The sequence below is a fragment of the Danio rerio genome, chromosome 3 (genome assembly GCF_049306965.1).
Source record: "Danio rerio strain Tuebingen ecotype United States chromosome 3, GRCz12tu, whole genome shotgun sequence".
NCBI lineage: Eukaryota > Metazoa > Chordata > Actinopteri > Cypriniformes > Danionidae > Danio > Danio rerio.
Genome location: NC_133178.1, coordinates 35291726 through 35308944, shown reverse-complemented (window position 1 = coordinate 35308944; position 17219 = coordinate 35291726). Strand labels below are relative to the sequence as shown.

The window sequence follows — 17219 nt, the reverse complement described above, 5'->3', positions numbered from 1 at the left end:
TCCACTCTAATTTCTACGACCTTATTTTAAAAAATAAAACTATGCATTAAAAAGCTGGCCTGTTTGGTCAACTCGACAAGTGACGAGCCAACTCGCCTCATACATTGATATAAATGAAAAACTCGGCCTACTTTGATCGCGTCGCGTCGTCGTTAGCTTTCGCTCGCTCGCCCGCCCGCAGGGGTAGATGGGTGTAGTGGGTGTGTTCATTCCCTGCATTCAGTGCGACGTTTCTCACTAACAGTTTAAGATGGCGACCGTGCATCTCAGGATCGGGGATCTGGTTTGGTAAGATCACAAACTGAACTTTTCACGCTTATTTTTCAAGTCCGGTTTAAATAATGTTTTGTGCACGTGGAAGACAGATTGTAGTGGCTGCAATAAAGTGTTTTGGCAAACACCGAGCGTATGGCCCAGTTTATGTGTCGTCAAGCCACACTGAGCACTAGGCTTGAGTGAGCTTAGCATACAAGCTAACTGTTACTTTGCCTGTATTTCCAGAGTTAAGCACGTGATGTTGCCGTGTTTAAAGCTATATAATGTGTTAATTTTACGTTTAAACGTTTGTCTACATGAATACTGAATATATTAAAGAATGCGTGTTGTTATGAGGGCTGTTCGCTTATGGGGTCGAAACGGGGTTACGCTACACACTACAGCTAGCTTGAATCGTGGAACGAGAGCTTTTAACAGCCCCTAAATCACTAATAACACTCATTTTTACTTTCATTGTGTATTATAGGGGTAAGCTTGGACGCTATCCACCTTGGCCAGGAAAGGTAAGATCTGTTTATGTTAAACTATTGAGTTGAACTTGTGTTGTTTATCCTGGGGTCAGGGCGAAGTCACCGGCTGTTTAAAATGTAACTGTTAGTAGACCGGCTATCTAAGTCAGCAAGTGTTGTTGTTAAATAAACCAAAACAAATGTTCTTTAAAATACGAGTTTTTAATATGTCTGGAAACGTTCTCTTTGTATGTAGTTCTGAAATGCAGCTATATAAAATGTTAGACTTATTATGGATAATGGTCTTTTAATTAACTGTGACACTATATATTTGTACAGGTCGTCAGTCCTCCGAAGGATCTGAAGAAGCCGAGAGGCAAAAAATGTTTCTTCGTCAAGTTTTTTGGAACTGAAGATCAGTGAGTGATTGTTTACCAGCACCCTTGTTTGCTGATGTTTGAGAGGTTAATCTGGGCAGATGTTGACTTTAATATGCTCTGTCCTTTTAGTGCCTGGATAAAGGTAGAGCAGCTGAAGCCTTACCACCCCCACAAAGAGGAGATGATCAAGATAAACAAAGGCAAGCGCTTCCAACAGGCTGTTGATGCGGTTGAGGAGTATCTAAAGAAGGCCAAGGGGAAAGATCAGGTTAGCATGTACCCTAAATGTGGCACGTTTGTATCTGGTGTTAATACCGAAGAACAAATGTCAATACAGCATTAAATAGGGTCTAAAAAACTTTTGAGCGTGAGCAGAGCTACTCGAAACACATTCGATTTTATGGCCCATTTTCACTGAGTGGTACAGTAGTGTTTCTACTGCTAAGTGTACCAATGGTACTCTTGGTGGGAGTGATGTACAACAAAGTTTCAGTCAACGTCATTCTCTCTTGAGAAAATGTCAAAGTAAAGCTGTACGGGTTTTTCACACTATTTGAGAAGCACTTCTCGCAAAACAGATGCTTTAAACACAAATACTTGTATATAAATGTTCATTAATACCTTTTTATGAACATGATTTGATTATAACTGCAGATCAATGATGTGAAAAAGCCTACTGTAACGTCTGTGATTTATATAAATAAATAAATGCAACGTATATGAACACATACATACACATATATTGGATGTCAGAAGCGCTTCAATAATCATCAGCTCAAGAAGTTTATTTCAAATATAGATTCAAATATAGAACGCAAAATCGCTTGTGCTTTAGATGTGCTCATAAAAAAAAAAACTTTAGGGCACAGGGTAGAATCTGTTATTCTTTGCTTTGTGGCTGGTCATCAAAAAGACAAGGTTTGTTTGAGCTCGGCTCGACCATGGCTCGTTATTATATGTATATATCATTATGGTGTAATGTCTCAGCTGTGTATTTAAAACATGGCGGTTCCTTTGTTTTATTCTGGCTTGTTGCATGAGCGATTGACATCTCTGTAAACCAATAGTGATCAGCTGCGTGTCTAGCTCTGCTTTTTGGTACTCTTTTGCCGTGCTATGTACCCTTTGCAGAGGGTACCATCCAAAAAGTCGTACGATATGGTTTCAATAGACAAAGTCTTTTAAGCATAGTTATTTGGACATTTTTAAAAAGGTACCACCAGGAAAAAAAATTAATTATTTATTGCAAATTGACCTGAATAATCATATTTAACCTTGAATATATTTTTTTGTGTGAATTGTATCTATTTTTATTTTATATATTTGTTTAAGTCATTTTATTGTAATGCAAATTTGTTTTTGTCATGTAATTTTTATGTATATCCATTAAGCTACGAAATAGCCATTAGTTGCTGATGTGGAAATAAAAATTTAATAAATGTACGATACGGTTTGCTTTTAAGTACCTTTTGACCATGGAAGCGGCAATAAGTGTACCAAACTGTACCATACCACTCAGTGGAAATGGGCCATTAAGCACTCGTGTTGTCATGTGTTTAAACAAACTCCAAATTCAATATACTGAGCAGGCGTGATCATAATTGGATATGCTGTCAGAAAGCACAGCAAACACTGTATCCACACTTTACTGTGTTGAACCAAAATAGATCATGGTTTAGATCATAATTATCATCCACAACCTTTTCATTTGCTTGCTTTCTTGCTCAAAAGCACAATGACTGCATCATCAAAAGTGATGTAAAATATACAGAAACTAGAAAGAAGGGTCTATAAAATCTGTGCACAAGTGTTCATAAGAGTTTTAAATTCATGTAAATAACTGGAGGAAATGGTAATGCCTCTCAGCTGACCACATGTAATCTCTATAAAATTCATACTAGCATGGGGTAGAAAAAAAGTGTTTTATTCAGGTCTTTAAACCACCGATTCTGTTCAGTGATTTGTGGTTGTTCAAACATGTAAAGTAGCATGAGTGTCAGTGCCACAGAAGCAGTCAGGGTGAGTGCATTAAAAGTGGATAAGCTCAAATTCTGTACCACATTTTCACCTGTGTTTCCTGTTTTTAGTGCCATCATTAGTGACCAGATTGGCAAACATATTATGTACCAGGCATTACCTATTTGAACTGGCTGATAAGCTGTTTAAGGGGTTGTTTACTAAAATTAATTTTTGTCATTATTTATTCACCCTCATGGTATTACAAACATGCATGACTTGTTCTTAATAGCCATCAAAGCTGTTTAAAAACTGATTTTCTGCAGATGAAAAAGTTATAAAGACATTACAGATGGTTTCAGGATATAGTCAGTTGAAAGGCATCGCTTTACTGCACCTGATGGTTATGTCCATTTAAAATGCGTCTCCTGACATTATTTGTCTGATTTCAAGGATTGAATCTGCATCATGTTACAACTGTTTTTCAAACATGACTCAGTTCACTTGGCATTTACTGTCATATTTAAGACCAAACCTAAATATACAAAACAGCTCTTTTTCTTCTTTTGTGCAGAAATTGCTTAACTTAAAACATGTTTGGTATATGTGCTGATATGTAATTAGTATTTTTATCAGCTGAGAATTACTGAAGCATTTATAAAGCGTGTAGTATTTAAAGGGCACCTATAGTGAAAAATATACTTTTCAAACTGTTTGGACAGACATTTGTGTAGATATAGTGTATGAACCGTCATATTGGGGTGATATAAACACACCCAGTCCTTTTTTATTTTATTTAACAACATAAAAACGGTGGACCACTTGGAGCGGTTTTCAGACCGACCGCAACTTGACGTAGGAGTGTGGTCACCCCGCCCACCGAATTGATTGACAGCTTCGTGTAGTAACATGTCGCGGTAGTCATGTGTATAATCATACCAACAAGACCAGACATGCGCAAAGCAATCGGGAATAAAAGGTCTGTTCAGTTCGCTAGGATCAACAATCTTCATCAAATGTGATCAAGAGTAAGTTTCACATATTTAAAATGTTTTGAAGGGTCACGAAACACCAAAACACATTTTTTGAGCTGTTGACAGTCGTATATGTGTCCCACACTGCTAAAAACACTATTAGGACACCTATATTTCACTAAAAAGTGTAAATTGGTTGTTTTTGCGTCATTTTAAGCAAATTCGTACTTCCGGTTTGAAACGAATTTTTGAAGCTGCGTCACGGTCATGACATGATAGCGTTGTATTCCAGCGTGCAGACTGGAGGCCTGTGCCATAGTGTGTCTTATTATGTCTTGCAGTGTGATGCATTAATGCATGAGTAAGGCTTGGTTCAAACCAATCAGCGCGCTCTATTGTGCAACTTCATTAATATTCATTACTGTCACCGTGTTTACAGGACAGAGACGCCACATTGTATTGGCAAATAATCGTGAAGTATTGCTTTTATAATTTGCTGCCGTTAAGTTTTGTTTTCATTTTCTCTCTGTGAGAGCGCAGCTGGCGTCACGTGTGGATTAACAGTGTACGCGACGCTCGACAACAAAAACTTGCGTGTCTAAGGAGGATTATTGTTTACCTGAGAGCTGTTCTCATCTGCAAACGCTGAGATCCGGATTCGCTTGTAGTATTCTCTTAATAAAGACGCGGCTCTAGTTGCTGGTGATTGTCCTGTCTCTACAGATTTGGTAAGTGAGCGACCAGTGCTCTTAGTTAACTTAGTTCGATACGAACAAACTGAATAAACAATTGCACCGAGTGTAAACATGTTAGCACCACAACCAAACTTTAACCTCGTGTAGGGTTTTTACCGCATTTAGTGACCGGAATAACACACGCGGCTTTCTGACACTACCTGCCGTGTGCATCTAAGTTTCCGGGAAATGCGGAGGTTTTTTTCTCTCCTTCGCCGTGCGGTATCAAACATTGCATGAAAAATACACGCTTGGAGCAGTTCCTCGAATCAAATATCTCATTTGTCGCGAGGGGCGTGAATGAATTCCCTGAATGAAAGAGCCAAACTGCAGTTAAAGTCCAACATTTAATAATTTGGCAAATAATTCGACTACAGATGTCCATGTAGGTTAAACACCATCACTTTCTCCTGTGTGTGTGTGTATTTTGACTCTGAAACTCGCGCGTGCCCAAATAGACACTCCCACACCCTCCCACTTTAGTTCCTCCGACACTCCCCCCTAAACAGAGCTAGACACGCCCACTTTTCTGACTTTTTCCAAAGTAGAGGTGTGAAAACACCCTGCTGAAACGAGGCGTTTCGTGGCCCTTTAAAACAGTGCACGTGGGCAATGAATTACAGCGATTTACTTCAGCTTTACTTCAAAAGCGCAGCCGCCTGTCATAACAATTATAAAGGAAGATGCTTCAATCCCTTAAAGTACTCGCCTTAAAGGCGCAGTATGACAAAACAGCCCCCTGGTGGAAAAATATATAAAAGAAAATCTTGTAAAAGGTATAAGGAAAAATCTGATGGGTGTTTTGAGCTAAAACTTTACATACACATTCTGGAGACACAAAACACATATTAAATCTGAAAAAAGGGGTAACCTATGTGCCCTTTAAAATGCCACAAAAATTCCTCAAGCATGCAAATATTTTCATCATTACTTTGATGAGAAAATCAGGAATGCTTTACCATTTGATTATTCTTGTGATACAAAGTGTCTATTTTGTGATTTATGTCCAGTTTTTTGGTTTATACATAGTTAAAGATTGCATTTTCTGTGAACCAAGGTTACGTGATCAAGTAAAAATGTTGTACTCATTAACGTTATTGAATAATAAACTCTTGTTGTATTTGTTTGTTTTACAGTCACACTCTGATGACAAAAGCAAGTCTGATAAAGGTCGGAAAGCAGCTAAACCAATGAAGATCATTGAAGAGGATGATGAAGATGCCTTTAAGGGTGGCTCATCAGATAAGGTTGGAACATAATGCTTTAACCATTAAACGACGTTGTGAAGGGCAAGGGTTAGGTCATAACCTGACACACTTTTTTTTGTTTTGGTCAAGTCCTATGAAAAGACCATTTGATGTTGCACCTGCTTTGGAGTCAGGTTACAGTTTTTCAAGCGGGACCCACCCCACAGTGTGACCAGCGTATCCGTCTGTCAGAATTTTGCCTGGGTTGCAATGCTGCTTTTTAAGGCTTTGTTTAATGAGATAAAGCCATTCTGTACACATGGTGAATGTGTCTCTTTTTCACTTAAGGAACAGACTGATTCTGACCCAGAGCCATCCTCTGTTCAACGGCTGGTCGCTGGAACAGTGTCAGGATTCAAATGGGATAGCAGTGTAGGTTAAATTCACGGTTTATTTCTGCACCTTTATGGGGTTCTGCACATAATATGCCTGCTTTAAGTTAGCAGCAAGACTTATTCAGGGTTAGATAGATGCAGTTAAGTCTTGTCACACAGCTGTGTGTTTTCATAGCAGCTGCACAAATGGAGTCGCTAGTGTTAAACACCTTTTTTTCAGAATGCAAGTCACTTTGACCTTTTATTTAGTCACACCTCCCACCATGTTACTGTAATTAGCTGGGGATTAAACTACTGTCAGTTCAGGAAGTCTCTTTGGAGAATAGTTTCCAATTTAACTCTCTTCCATTATAGCCAGTAAAGGATGACCCACATTTTCATCACTTTCTGCTCAGCCAGTCTGAGAAGGTAAGGAGACATTTTGCTGGGATCCTGAATGATTTTTCTAGTTAGTGCAACCTTACCCCCTGTCTCTTGCACAGTGGCTGCTCTAATAATCTCTGAATAATTCCCTCCCTCGAACTGCTTCTGGCGATGCTAGTTGGCCGAATCTGCAGCATGGCAGTTGTTGCGTAAAAGAACTGATAATGTTGAGCTTGTTGGTCAATCCTCTGAGATCATGAGCTGATGTGTACGCAACTGTACTGTTAATAAATATTTTTGGCTATGTTTTTTTTTTGTTCAGTCATGTTTAAAGGGTCTTTGTCTTGGCTTTGGTCAGAGTCTAAAATTAACGCTTATTTTACTTTCGAATCTCCATGTTTTCAATGCTTGCTGTCAGGATTTGGTTTTAGGTTTGATTGCTAAAAATGCAGCTGTATCATCACAGAAAAAGTAAAATAATAAAAAAAAATTAAAAATGGATTTAATCAGTTTTTCTATACAATTAAACTAGTTTTTTTCACAACATCACTGGCCCCAAAACTTTGAACGGTTGTTTGAATTCAAAAACATTTTGACTTAAGCTGAACTCAGTGTAAGAGCTGAAACCCCCCTTAAAATAATTATAAATGCTGTATTATATATACTATAAATAATAATAATTTTTTTTATAAATATATTTTTCATATATTAATTAAATAATATTTTTTTTCAGTGCTGCTGTGAGCTGTTTTTTTCTGTGGATACAATTATGGATGTACAAAAATGTGCAGTAAAATTATTTATGCCCACAGATGTGGCAAAATGTTAATTTTGGACTCTGGCTGTTGTTGTACAATTTCGTTACATGCTAGTGTGTCTAAATAACTGATTGGATTTGGGGCGAAAGGTGCTTTCAGCCAGCAGAGATGCTCCAACCAAGATACTATTGTACTTCTGTTTATGTTACAGTTTTACTAGCAAACTGTTTAATCAACTCTTCTTTTCCTCTTAGCACTTCCTCTTCAGAGGAACATTTCCTTCTTGCTTGTCTTCTTACCCTTTTGCTTTCAGGCGCCACAGTCAGAAACAAATTGATCTCAAAATTATCTCCAAAAAGACCACGCTTGGATTTTAATTGCCTGAGGCTTTTCTGAAAAATGTTCATGTAGGCTGTGTCAGCCTTTTTCTTGCCCCATTCAAGTTTCAGTTAAACTGAAACCGAGCATCTGGCTGAGCATGATAACTTGATTTTCGGTTCCTAACCCTGGCTTCGCCCCTGGCAGTATGATATGGGGTTATGAGCCATCTAATAATACAGCAACGAATAATATAAGTGGCGTCTTTAAAAGAATCTGCCAGAGCAATGACTAACTTGTACTTGCGTTTGTGACTGTTGGGCCCAAAGGTTTCCACCTGGTTTCCCTCCCTTGTGTTTTTCACATTGATGTGAATCTAAGACTCTTCGAGTTCGTTTTGCTGTTCTTATCTAAAATGTGCCTGTTGAATTGATTGTTTTACAAGAAAATCTCTTTTTCTTACAGCCAGCTTCATCAATGGAGCCCATCACCAAACGCTTAAAGATAATCGAGGAGGTGAGTGCTGCCTTGAAGTTCACAGTCACATCCTCATCTCTGTCTCAATTAGCATTGTTTATTTATTGTAATATCTATCTGCTTTCTCAATACAAAGGACACCAGATCAACATCTATTCAGGCAGCAGACAGCACAGCCATCAACGGCAGCATCACACCCACTGACAAAAGGTAATCAAGAACTGTGGAGTTATTTAAGATCATTTTAATTTTAAGAACATTTTTAGAGGTTAAACATTTATGGTTAAATCCTTTTTGTAAAAAAAAAAAAAAAAAGACATTTCTTTTTTTTTTTTTTTTTTTTTTTTTTGAGTCTTAACACAACCACTGAAAGCAGTCTGAGAAACACGACTTTCTTAAAGGGTCATGCAACCCCCCTCTTTCAGTTCACGTTCACCACAGAATATTTAGGAAAAAAATGCTCTGTGATGGGTGTGGAGCTGTCATTTGGCACAAAATCAGACAAAAAAAATCCGACACAAAACGTGAGGAGACCCTTGATTTTTTTTTGTTTAAAAAGTTAAAATGCAAAGAAATAAACATTAAGCAATTTAATGCCCTGCGAAATATGATATGATATGCTATTCGTAATTTCATATATAGGCTACACACAACCACAATTTGATATTATTATAATCATGTTTATATAAACTATAAATGAGAACTACTCTCCTTCTGAATCCCTGGGTCTGAACACAGACACAGTGGATAGCTGTGCAGCAGGTTTCTTTGCCAATCTATTTCAACCATTAGCCCTGCTGGTAATCAGGAGATTGTAAACATAGGCGAACACAGCAGCAAGGAAATGTGATGTGTATGAATGTTAACAAGCTCAACTGATAAAAGTCAAAGTCTGCGATTCTCCAATTTTCATACAGCTCTCTCAACAAAAATACTTGCTCCACACAAGCAGCTTGGCTGTATCGGTAGCCCAGACAGCATCGCAGGTAAAGCCATGCAACAAAAACGCCGTGGATCATGGAAACAAAGGCTGCGTCCAAAACGGCCTACTGCTTAGTAGGGACTGCATTTGAATCTAAACGTACTACTCGGCCGTTAGAAAAGTATGTTCTATACAGTATGAATGTACAAAGTATGAATGGAATTCAGACATACTACATCCGCCATTTTATCATGGTCATGTGACCTACCTGCGTCAGTTCATGAATTGGGGCATCATGGGATAGCGTAGCATGCATGGGATACGCGCTTCAGGATCTCGCCGGAAGTAGCAAGTCATCCGGGTACTTCTCGCATACTGACTTTTTGAATTCTATGAACTCTGATGTACTACTCGGCTTGCATACTGATTTTAGAGTACTATATGAAATTGAAGTGTAAGGTTTTAGATGCAGAAAAACATGTCTGACCCTTCTTAAATGGTTAAATGCTGCATGCCCTGTACAGCTACAGTCTCACAGCTTGGTAAATCTGTCATCATCAGAAAGTACATGCATAGTACATAGGATAAAAAAACCTAAATATGAATAATAATGAGAAACTGACAAGTCATCTTAAAACAGGCAGACGAGCGATGCGTCACTGATTTTGATCCCGCCCCAAAAATAATTTTACACTCGTAAGATGAAGTTAGCTGACAAAAGTTTATCCACAATTAAAGCTAACAGGTGCTAACATTGTCTAAATTGATGCTCAACACACACATCTGTTAAAATCTTTAAAAAAAAAAGAAAAAGTCCCCCAAGATTTTTTTTTTTCTAGAGATGATCCAATAGAGACAGGAATTGTATTTTTTTGCTTGACTGGTGATCGACTGGTCATCTGGCTGATTTCAACCAGTCCTTTCTTTCAGCAGCTGCGTGTCTGAGTCACCATAGTCGTGCGCACACACACAGCCGCATTCAAACATTATCGCCATGAACCTTTTGAAATCTTTGGAGGGATAAAGCATCAGTCCACACAAATGCTTTACCAGAACTAGATAAAGCACAATCTGAAAAACTGGTCCATCTATAAAACAACAATATAAAACTATACAATTATTAAACAAGATGTATTATAAGCATATGCTGATCCATGGATTTTTGTGAAATGAGAATACATATGTTGTTAGTGCAAGGTGTTGTGCTGAACAGTGCTTTTTTACACTAAGTAATTCCTGTTCTTTTCAGTGAATAAGGGGAAAAACTGTTGCTGGATTATTCTGATTTTGACATTGTTCCTTTTCAATTAAACCTCTCACTTGGTAACACTAGTTATACTTGTAGTGTTTGTTTTTATTTTTTAACAGGATAGGTTTCCTTGGACTAGGACTGATGGGGAGTGGCGTGGTTTCTAATTTGTTGAAGATGGGGCATGTTGTCACTGTTTGGAATCGCACAGCAGAAAAGGTACCATCAAATTCATGTTTATGTGTTTGCTTGTGAAGTTTCAGCAGGTGTGTGGAAGATTTTTAATTATGTTTATTTTTTTCATCCTGCAGTGTGATTTGTTCATTCAAGAAGGTGCTAGATTAGGACGAACGCCTGCTGAAGTCGTGTCCATGTGCGACATCACATTTTCTTGTGTATCAGACCCAAAAGCTGCCAGAGATGTAGGTTGACATTTTGATATTAACTTGGTGTTTAAATCTGTTTCTTTCTTTGTTTTTCATATACAGTACGTTTTCTGTTCAGCTTGTGTTAGGTCCAAGTGGAGTTTTGCAGGGAATCAGACCAGGCAAATGTTACGTGGAGATGTCCACCGTTGATCCAGAAACCATCACAGAGCTCTCACAGGTAACCAGTTTCATCTCTGTGTGTCTGCCATGATTGGATGAAGGATCCCAGTAGGGGCTTTTGAGCCGGGTAGTTATAGGAACTAGCCACCATGCTGGTCTCCTGGGAACTAAACTTTCCCCCTAGCCTTTTTCTCCTATCATTCACTTTTTTACTAGAGTGAGTTATACAGGTCAACATCTAGTTAGTCATTCAACAAATTTAAGGAGGATGGAGGACACTTTAAAGTACTAGGACATGCAACATGCATTCATTCAAACTGTACTCTGTCACTTCCTGTTAGATACAAGCAGTAAACAAAGCAGCTTTTACATAACATTTTCATAGTATTTTTCACCACTGAAGGATTCACTCATGCAAATATGTTTAATATTCAGCAAATTGACAGCCGGCTTCTTTGTATTCCCTCTTGACTTGGCATTGTTTTCTTAGTTGGCGCTGATTCAGGCAATTCAGCCCATTGAAAGGCAACATGCGGAACACCCCAAACAAAAAACTAGCCTCACAGATTCTCACTGACAGTCCATTGCTGACCAAAAATGGACTGTCCTGGCGTTTATACCCAAATAGGAACTTATTTAGTCTCTCTGAAGTTTCTGTGATGTAAACATGCCAAAAAGTGGGTATTTTGAGATGACTTGGAACATTTGGTACCAAATGGAAACAGCCTAAAGTTTAACTGAATCTTCAGGTCATCACATCCAGAGGGGGAAGATTCCTAGAAGCTCCTGTTTCAGGCAGCCAGCAGCTTTCCAATGATGGCATGCTGGTAATTGTTGCCGCTGGAGATCGCAGTGTTTATGAAGACTGTAGCAGCTGCTTCCAGGCAATGGGAAAGACCTCTTTCTTTATAGGTACTACCAGCTTTCATCCTGTGTTTGTGTGTGTGCGTGCGTGCGCGTGTGTGTGTAACTTTTTTTTCTCATCCATCAAAGCAGGGGAAGCAGGAAATGCTGCAAGAATGATGCTCATACTTAACATGGTTCAAGGCAGTTTTATGGCGACCATCGCTGAGGGATTGACCTTGGCGCAGGCCACGGGACAGTCACAACAAACATTCTTGGATATCCTTTGCCAAGGACAAATGGCAAGCACATTCGTGGACCAGAAATGCCAGAGTATGTTTACCTTTTTTTTTTTCAAGATTCGTAGTTATCACCAAATTGTTGCTTAATCAATTAGACGTTGCAATATTTTATATATAAACAAACAAATGGACATGAGCTCAGTTTTAGGTGATGTTAAAGCCACTAAAATTTAAGCTGATTGTGGAGCCTCTGTCATTTTATCTAACGCTTAAGGTTGTACTCGCACTAGGCACGGTTATGCCCACGTGCGATTGTCCCACCTCCCCCTTGGCCCACACTCGCATTGCATGTATTGCCTTCCGAGCCTGAGCACACTTACATCATTAATGAAGCGACTGTTCATTTCAACAGAAAAGAAGCAATCTCTGAACAGTGTTGATTGCTTTATTTGTATTGTTTTGAATTATTTTAAGTCATTTGGGATGCAATGACACAGTTCAATTTTTTGCTGAACAGATCCACCACTTTTGACGCTCATAAATGTTCATGAAAATCATTGTGCTGCACGTATTAGGGGGTTTGCTGAAGGTGGCAGCTGACTTACAGTGGGGCGTTTGTTGATAAACTATGATAGTTTGTGTTCACTGAAAAGTAAAAAGGATTAATAAACCCATATGAAACAGTCCTTTAAAAGTGACGCCGCGTCTTCAGTTTCAAGCTCATGGGGGCTTTACACACGCACTACAAGTGTACCATGCCAAAACCCAACCGAACCACGCTCTGGCACACCTCCTCCAACCAGGCCAGGGTTTTGGAGCACACACACTTTTCATATGAACAGGGAAATTGGGTTCAAATGTGCTTGCGCATGGTTCAGATAGCCTAGTGCAGTTGTGTCCAAAGTCGGTCATGGAGGGTCGGTGTCCTGCAGATATTAGCTCCAGCTTGCCTCAACACACCTGTACGGATGTATCTAGAAAGCATAGTAGGAGCTTGATTAGTTAGCTCAGATGTGTCTGATTGGGTTGGAACTAAACTTTGCAAGACACTGGCCCTCCAGGACCGAGTATGGACATGCCTGGCCTAGTGTAAGTAAACTCAAAGCTTTGTTGGTGTCTGAGCTCTAGGGTCCGTTCTTCGTAGCTTGCTTAAATGATCTATGATGATTTGGCAGATCCTGGATCTTTTAATCTTGATAACTAATTTCTGGCTAATTTGGTTCTTCAAACAACTTCGTGAATCAGGTTAAAATGTCTGAATAAACTGATCTGAGATCGCTGCTTGTTGTGAAGGACAGATCTATCGATCCTCGAAGTCATGATCAGCAATGCTACGATTGGCTGGCAGCACAGCAGTGTAATGACATCATCTGATTAATATTCAGTTATCCATGTGAGCAAAATTGCATCAAATTAGCAGTAAATGGTTTGTTTAATATGATGCGCAATAACTTTACACCTTATTGTGGGCTGCAGGATTGGCCCTTTCATGTGTCAAGAGCAATTTAGTTTTACAGTTAGTGCGGATTTTCCTTATTATAGTAGCCATGTAGTATTATTGTAGCCATGTAGTATTATTGTAGCCGGTTTTTTAATCGGTTTAAAGAATAACTGGATGTTTACAAAAACATTTTGATATTGGTAACGACGTCTGCAACTTTTATAAAGCAACAAATCACTGTCATATTAACTGTCAAAACATGTTTTTGACTGCATAAATGTATTATTGCTTTTAAAAAAAGTCACACATTGTGCATGTCTATGATCATAAACCAATTGAACTAAAGCGATCCAAAAAGTTCATATCAATAAGTTTTCTCTTTGCACCACCAGGAGTGCAGATTGCATAAGTTTTATTAATGTGTGTGGTGTGTATGTATATATTTTATGTATGCATGCATGTATGTATGCATGTACACACACACATATATTTAACTTATTTTATTAATAACTATAATTGTATATCTTTATAACTTTATATAAAGATCCAGGATCTGCCAAATCATCTTGGATCATTTAAGCGAGCTATGAAGAACGGACCCCAGAGCTCAGACACCAACAAAACTTTGGGTGTACTAACGCTAGGCCATGCATGTCCAAACTCGGTCCTGGGGGTCCAGTGTCTTGCTAAATTTAGTTCCAACCCAATCAAACACATCTGAGCTAACTAATCAAGCTCCTACAATCCTACTATTCATTTCGGAGTGTAGATTGCATAAGTTTTATTTATTTATATATATATATATATATATATATATATATATATATATATATATATATATATATATATATATATATATATATATATATATATATATTTACTATTTTCCCCTAGTGTATATAACTACTGCTGTAAGAAATTATCAGAACTCGGTACATACTTTCTGTATTATCTTTGCTTGAATTGACCTAATCTAATCCTGTTTATATGAATTGAACCTGGTCTGGACCAGGTTTGAGCTACCCGAACTGTTGCTATGACAACAACTCTCGGATCAGTTTTAAAGAACGAAATGATCCTGGGTCGTGTCAAATCGTCAATAACCAAATCCAGCTATCTGAGTAATCCACGTATGAACAACGCACCCCAGGTCTCTCTTTTACTAAGCGTTTACTTTTTGAAAAATACAGATGGTTTTGAAGAAGTTGTCCAAATTGTTTCACAGCTGCACTTCCAGAAAAGGGACGGGGCAAGATGGCACACATTCACTAATAACGTGAAAGACATTTTCATTCTACATCAAAGTTCATATTAGGACATTTACTAAAGTGCAAATTAAAAGAATGTGTGACCTATAAAATTAAAAAGTTTAAGTTGGAAATGCCTTTTGCATCCTCCTGTAGTTCATCATTTTTTACACAGTGCCACTTTGGTTTCAATGCAGTCACGTACTGTAGGGATTTTCAGAGGGTCATTGTAGTACTGTTGCAGATCTGCTAAATAAACCATTTTGTAACCATTAAAGAACTAGAATTGATGAATATTTATTTTATTTTATTCAGATATTTTGCAGGGCAACTTCAAACCTGATTACTACCTAAAGCATATTCAGAAAGATCTGAGATTAGCCATTTCAATGGGAGATTCTGTTAACCATCCAACACCAATGGCAGCTGCTGCAAACGAGGTAAGAAAGCATGTGGTGAAATACATTTGCACAGTGGAAACATAAAATAAACCTAAAAAACAATATCACTATTAAATATTACAATGTCTTTTTAGAAATAATGCATTACTTGACTCTCTTCTGCAGGTATACAAGAGAGCAAAAGCATTGGACCAGTCGGACAATGACATGTCTGCAGTCTACAGAGCTTACATCCACTAATCCCGTAGATGTGCTCCACATCCCGGACCACAAACCTCACCGTCTTTGTTCCTGTCCCTCTTGTCTTTTTCTCTCCTCTGCTGATGAATTTTGTTGGGCACCAGTGATCCGTTTTTTTCCCATGTATAATGGGATCTCTTTAGCAGCCTAATCTGAGCATTGCACTGACTGTAATATTGCTGCACGCCTGCTCAACGGGAGGGTATTAAACTCCCCAGCGAATGATTCTTTTGTGATAGAGCGTGCAGTGTATTATATTCACATTTTGTTAAGGCTACTGCATACGATGCAGTGTTGTTTGAAGAGGCCAGGGTTTTATTTATAGCTCATATCTTTACAAGTGAATTCCCTCATTGTCATTTTTGATGCTTTTTTTTTTTTTCTCAGTCTGTAAAGTTATGAACTTTTGATCGCTAACCGGCTTGAGGAACACGATGAAAGAAGCCACTGCATTGCCTTAATACCCGTATAAGATAGATGTATTTATTTATTTTATCTTGAAAGATCACCATCATGCAAGGGGCAATTTGGCCGTATGTTTTATTTTCCAGTTGTTCATTAATGTTTATTTTTTGAATGCCTTATCAGAAATGCATTGTTCTTTTAAGTTGACTGTGTATGAATCACACAGAAGATCCTGAAAGGATTTGTCACTCACAGTGGATTTATTGAATCTTGACTGTCACTTCAGTAATAGGATTTCCGTTTTCCAGCTTGACTACTTTAGAGTCAGATTTTCATCGCTGCATTTAAATCCGTCAAAGTGGGCTGTAAAAAAAAGAAACTTGTATGAAGTCATTTTATTTTGCTTTATTTGAAGACTTTTAAATTGGACTTGTAATGTTTTGTGCGAGTCAGCTGGCAGTGTGATCTCTTTATTTTGTTTAAAGACTAATAGACCTGTACTTTTTTGTTTTAATTACCATTATGACTCAAAGTAAAAAAAAAATCAAGTTGGAAGCTAAAGTGTTTTTCCATTTTATCCTTAAATTATGATCAAGTTTGTTCATTTTAAGTGTACACCATCATGGTGTATAATTGGTCATTTCGGTATTTTTATCTTAAAACAAAAACAGGGTGATTCTTTTCTACAAATTGTTCTGCCAAAAAAAAAAAAAACAGTTGAGGACTTTGAAGTGCTTGATCTTGGACAAGATAAATTTGTGATTACTAAGGACTGTAAGATTCAGATGTTTTGCGTGTGTGTGTGTATATATCCCAATCAAAGGGTTTGGTTCTTTCAATACATGGAAAAATAACATTTTCATTTGGACTCTACTGACGTGATTAATCATCTGGTGTCTTAATAATGTAGGCTGTTCTTTTGTCTTAGCTGATGGGTTTATTTACTGTAAATGGTTTTTGTTATGTTTATTCTTTTGTGGCTTAAATAGAGTTGGTTATGAGATATTGACGACTTGATTCCAGTTGTGCAAGGAAGGTATTGGTGTTTTAATTGGAGATATTTATAATTTCATGTAAATGTGAAATTTCATTCTTATTTTTTTCTTGTCTGTTTCTTTTTTTTTTTTTTTTTGTGCGGTCAACTGAACCCTCTGAATAAACACACCGAATGTCCAGCTTGTTCATTTTTACATCTCCTGTATATTGTTGTTGTTTTATGAGTTCATTATGTTTAAATTAAAGACAAAATGTACAGTTTTTCTGTCCACATCAAATTACATTTACATGAGTATTTTTATATACATAAAACACATGAAAATACAACAAAAGTTTTGCATGCTTTAGATCAGATGTGTGCAAACTCAGGCCTGGAGGACCGGTGTCCTGCAAAGTTTAGCTCCAACCCAAACAACCA

General features: G+C 37.9%; 1 protein-coding gene across 8 annotated transcripts; it reads left to right on the top strand.

Moving 5' to 3' along the window:
* The first annotated feature begins 221 nt into the window (after nt 1–221).
* Nucleotides 222–16980, top strand: glyr1 (glyoxylate reductase 1 homolog (Arabidopsis)). 8 transcript variants are annotated; one of them, XM_005164105.5, is made up of 16 exons: nt 222–288; nt 743–779; nt 1065–1144; nt 1235–1373; nt 5906–6016; nt 6305–6388; nt 6706–6759; nt 8256–8306; nt 8404–8477; nt 10558–10657; nt 10750–10860; nt 10943–11044; nt 11736–11898; nt 11983–12162; nt 15075–15199; nt 15326–16980. In XM_005164105.5, the coding sequence occupies exons 1-16, from the start codon at nt 251–253 to the stop codon at nt 15398–15400; spliced, it is 1524 nt and encodes a 507-aa protein (XP_005164162.1). In that variant the 5' UTR covers nt 222–250; the 3' UTR covers nt 15401–16980.
* Nucleotides 16981–17219: the final 239 nt, after the last annotated feature.

Bases quoted from the DNA above. Each gene is read 5' to 3' on its own strand.
- glyr1 (XM_005164104.5), top strand. From the start codon at position 251: ATGGCGACCGTGCATCTCAGGATCGGGGATCTGGTTTG. The intron at 1,374-5,905 runs GTTAGCATGTAC...TTTGTTTTACAG, and splicing joins AGGCCAAGGGGAAAGATCAG to TCACACTCTGATGACAAAAG. The intron at 10,861-10,942 runs GTAGGTTGACAT...TTTTCTGTTCAG, and splicing joins ACCCAAAAGCTGCCAGAGAT to CTTGTGTTAGGTCCAAGTGG.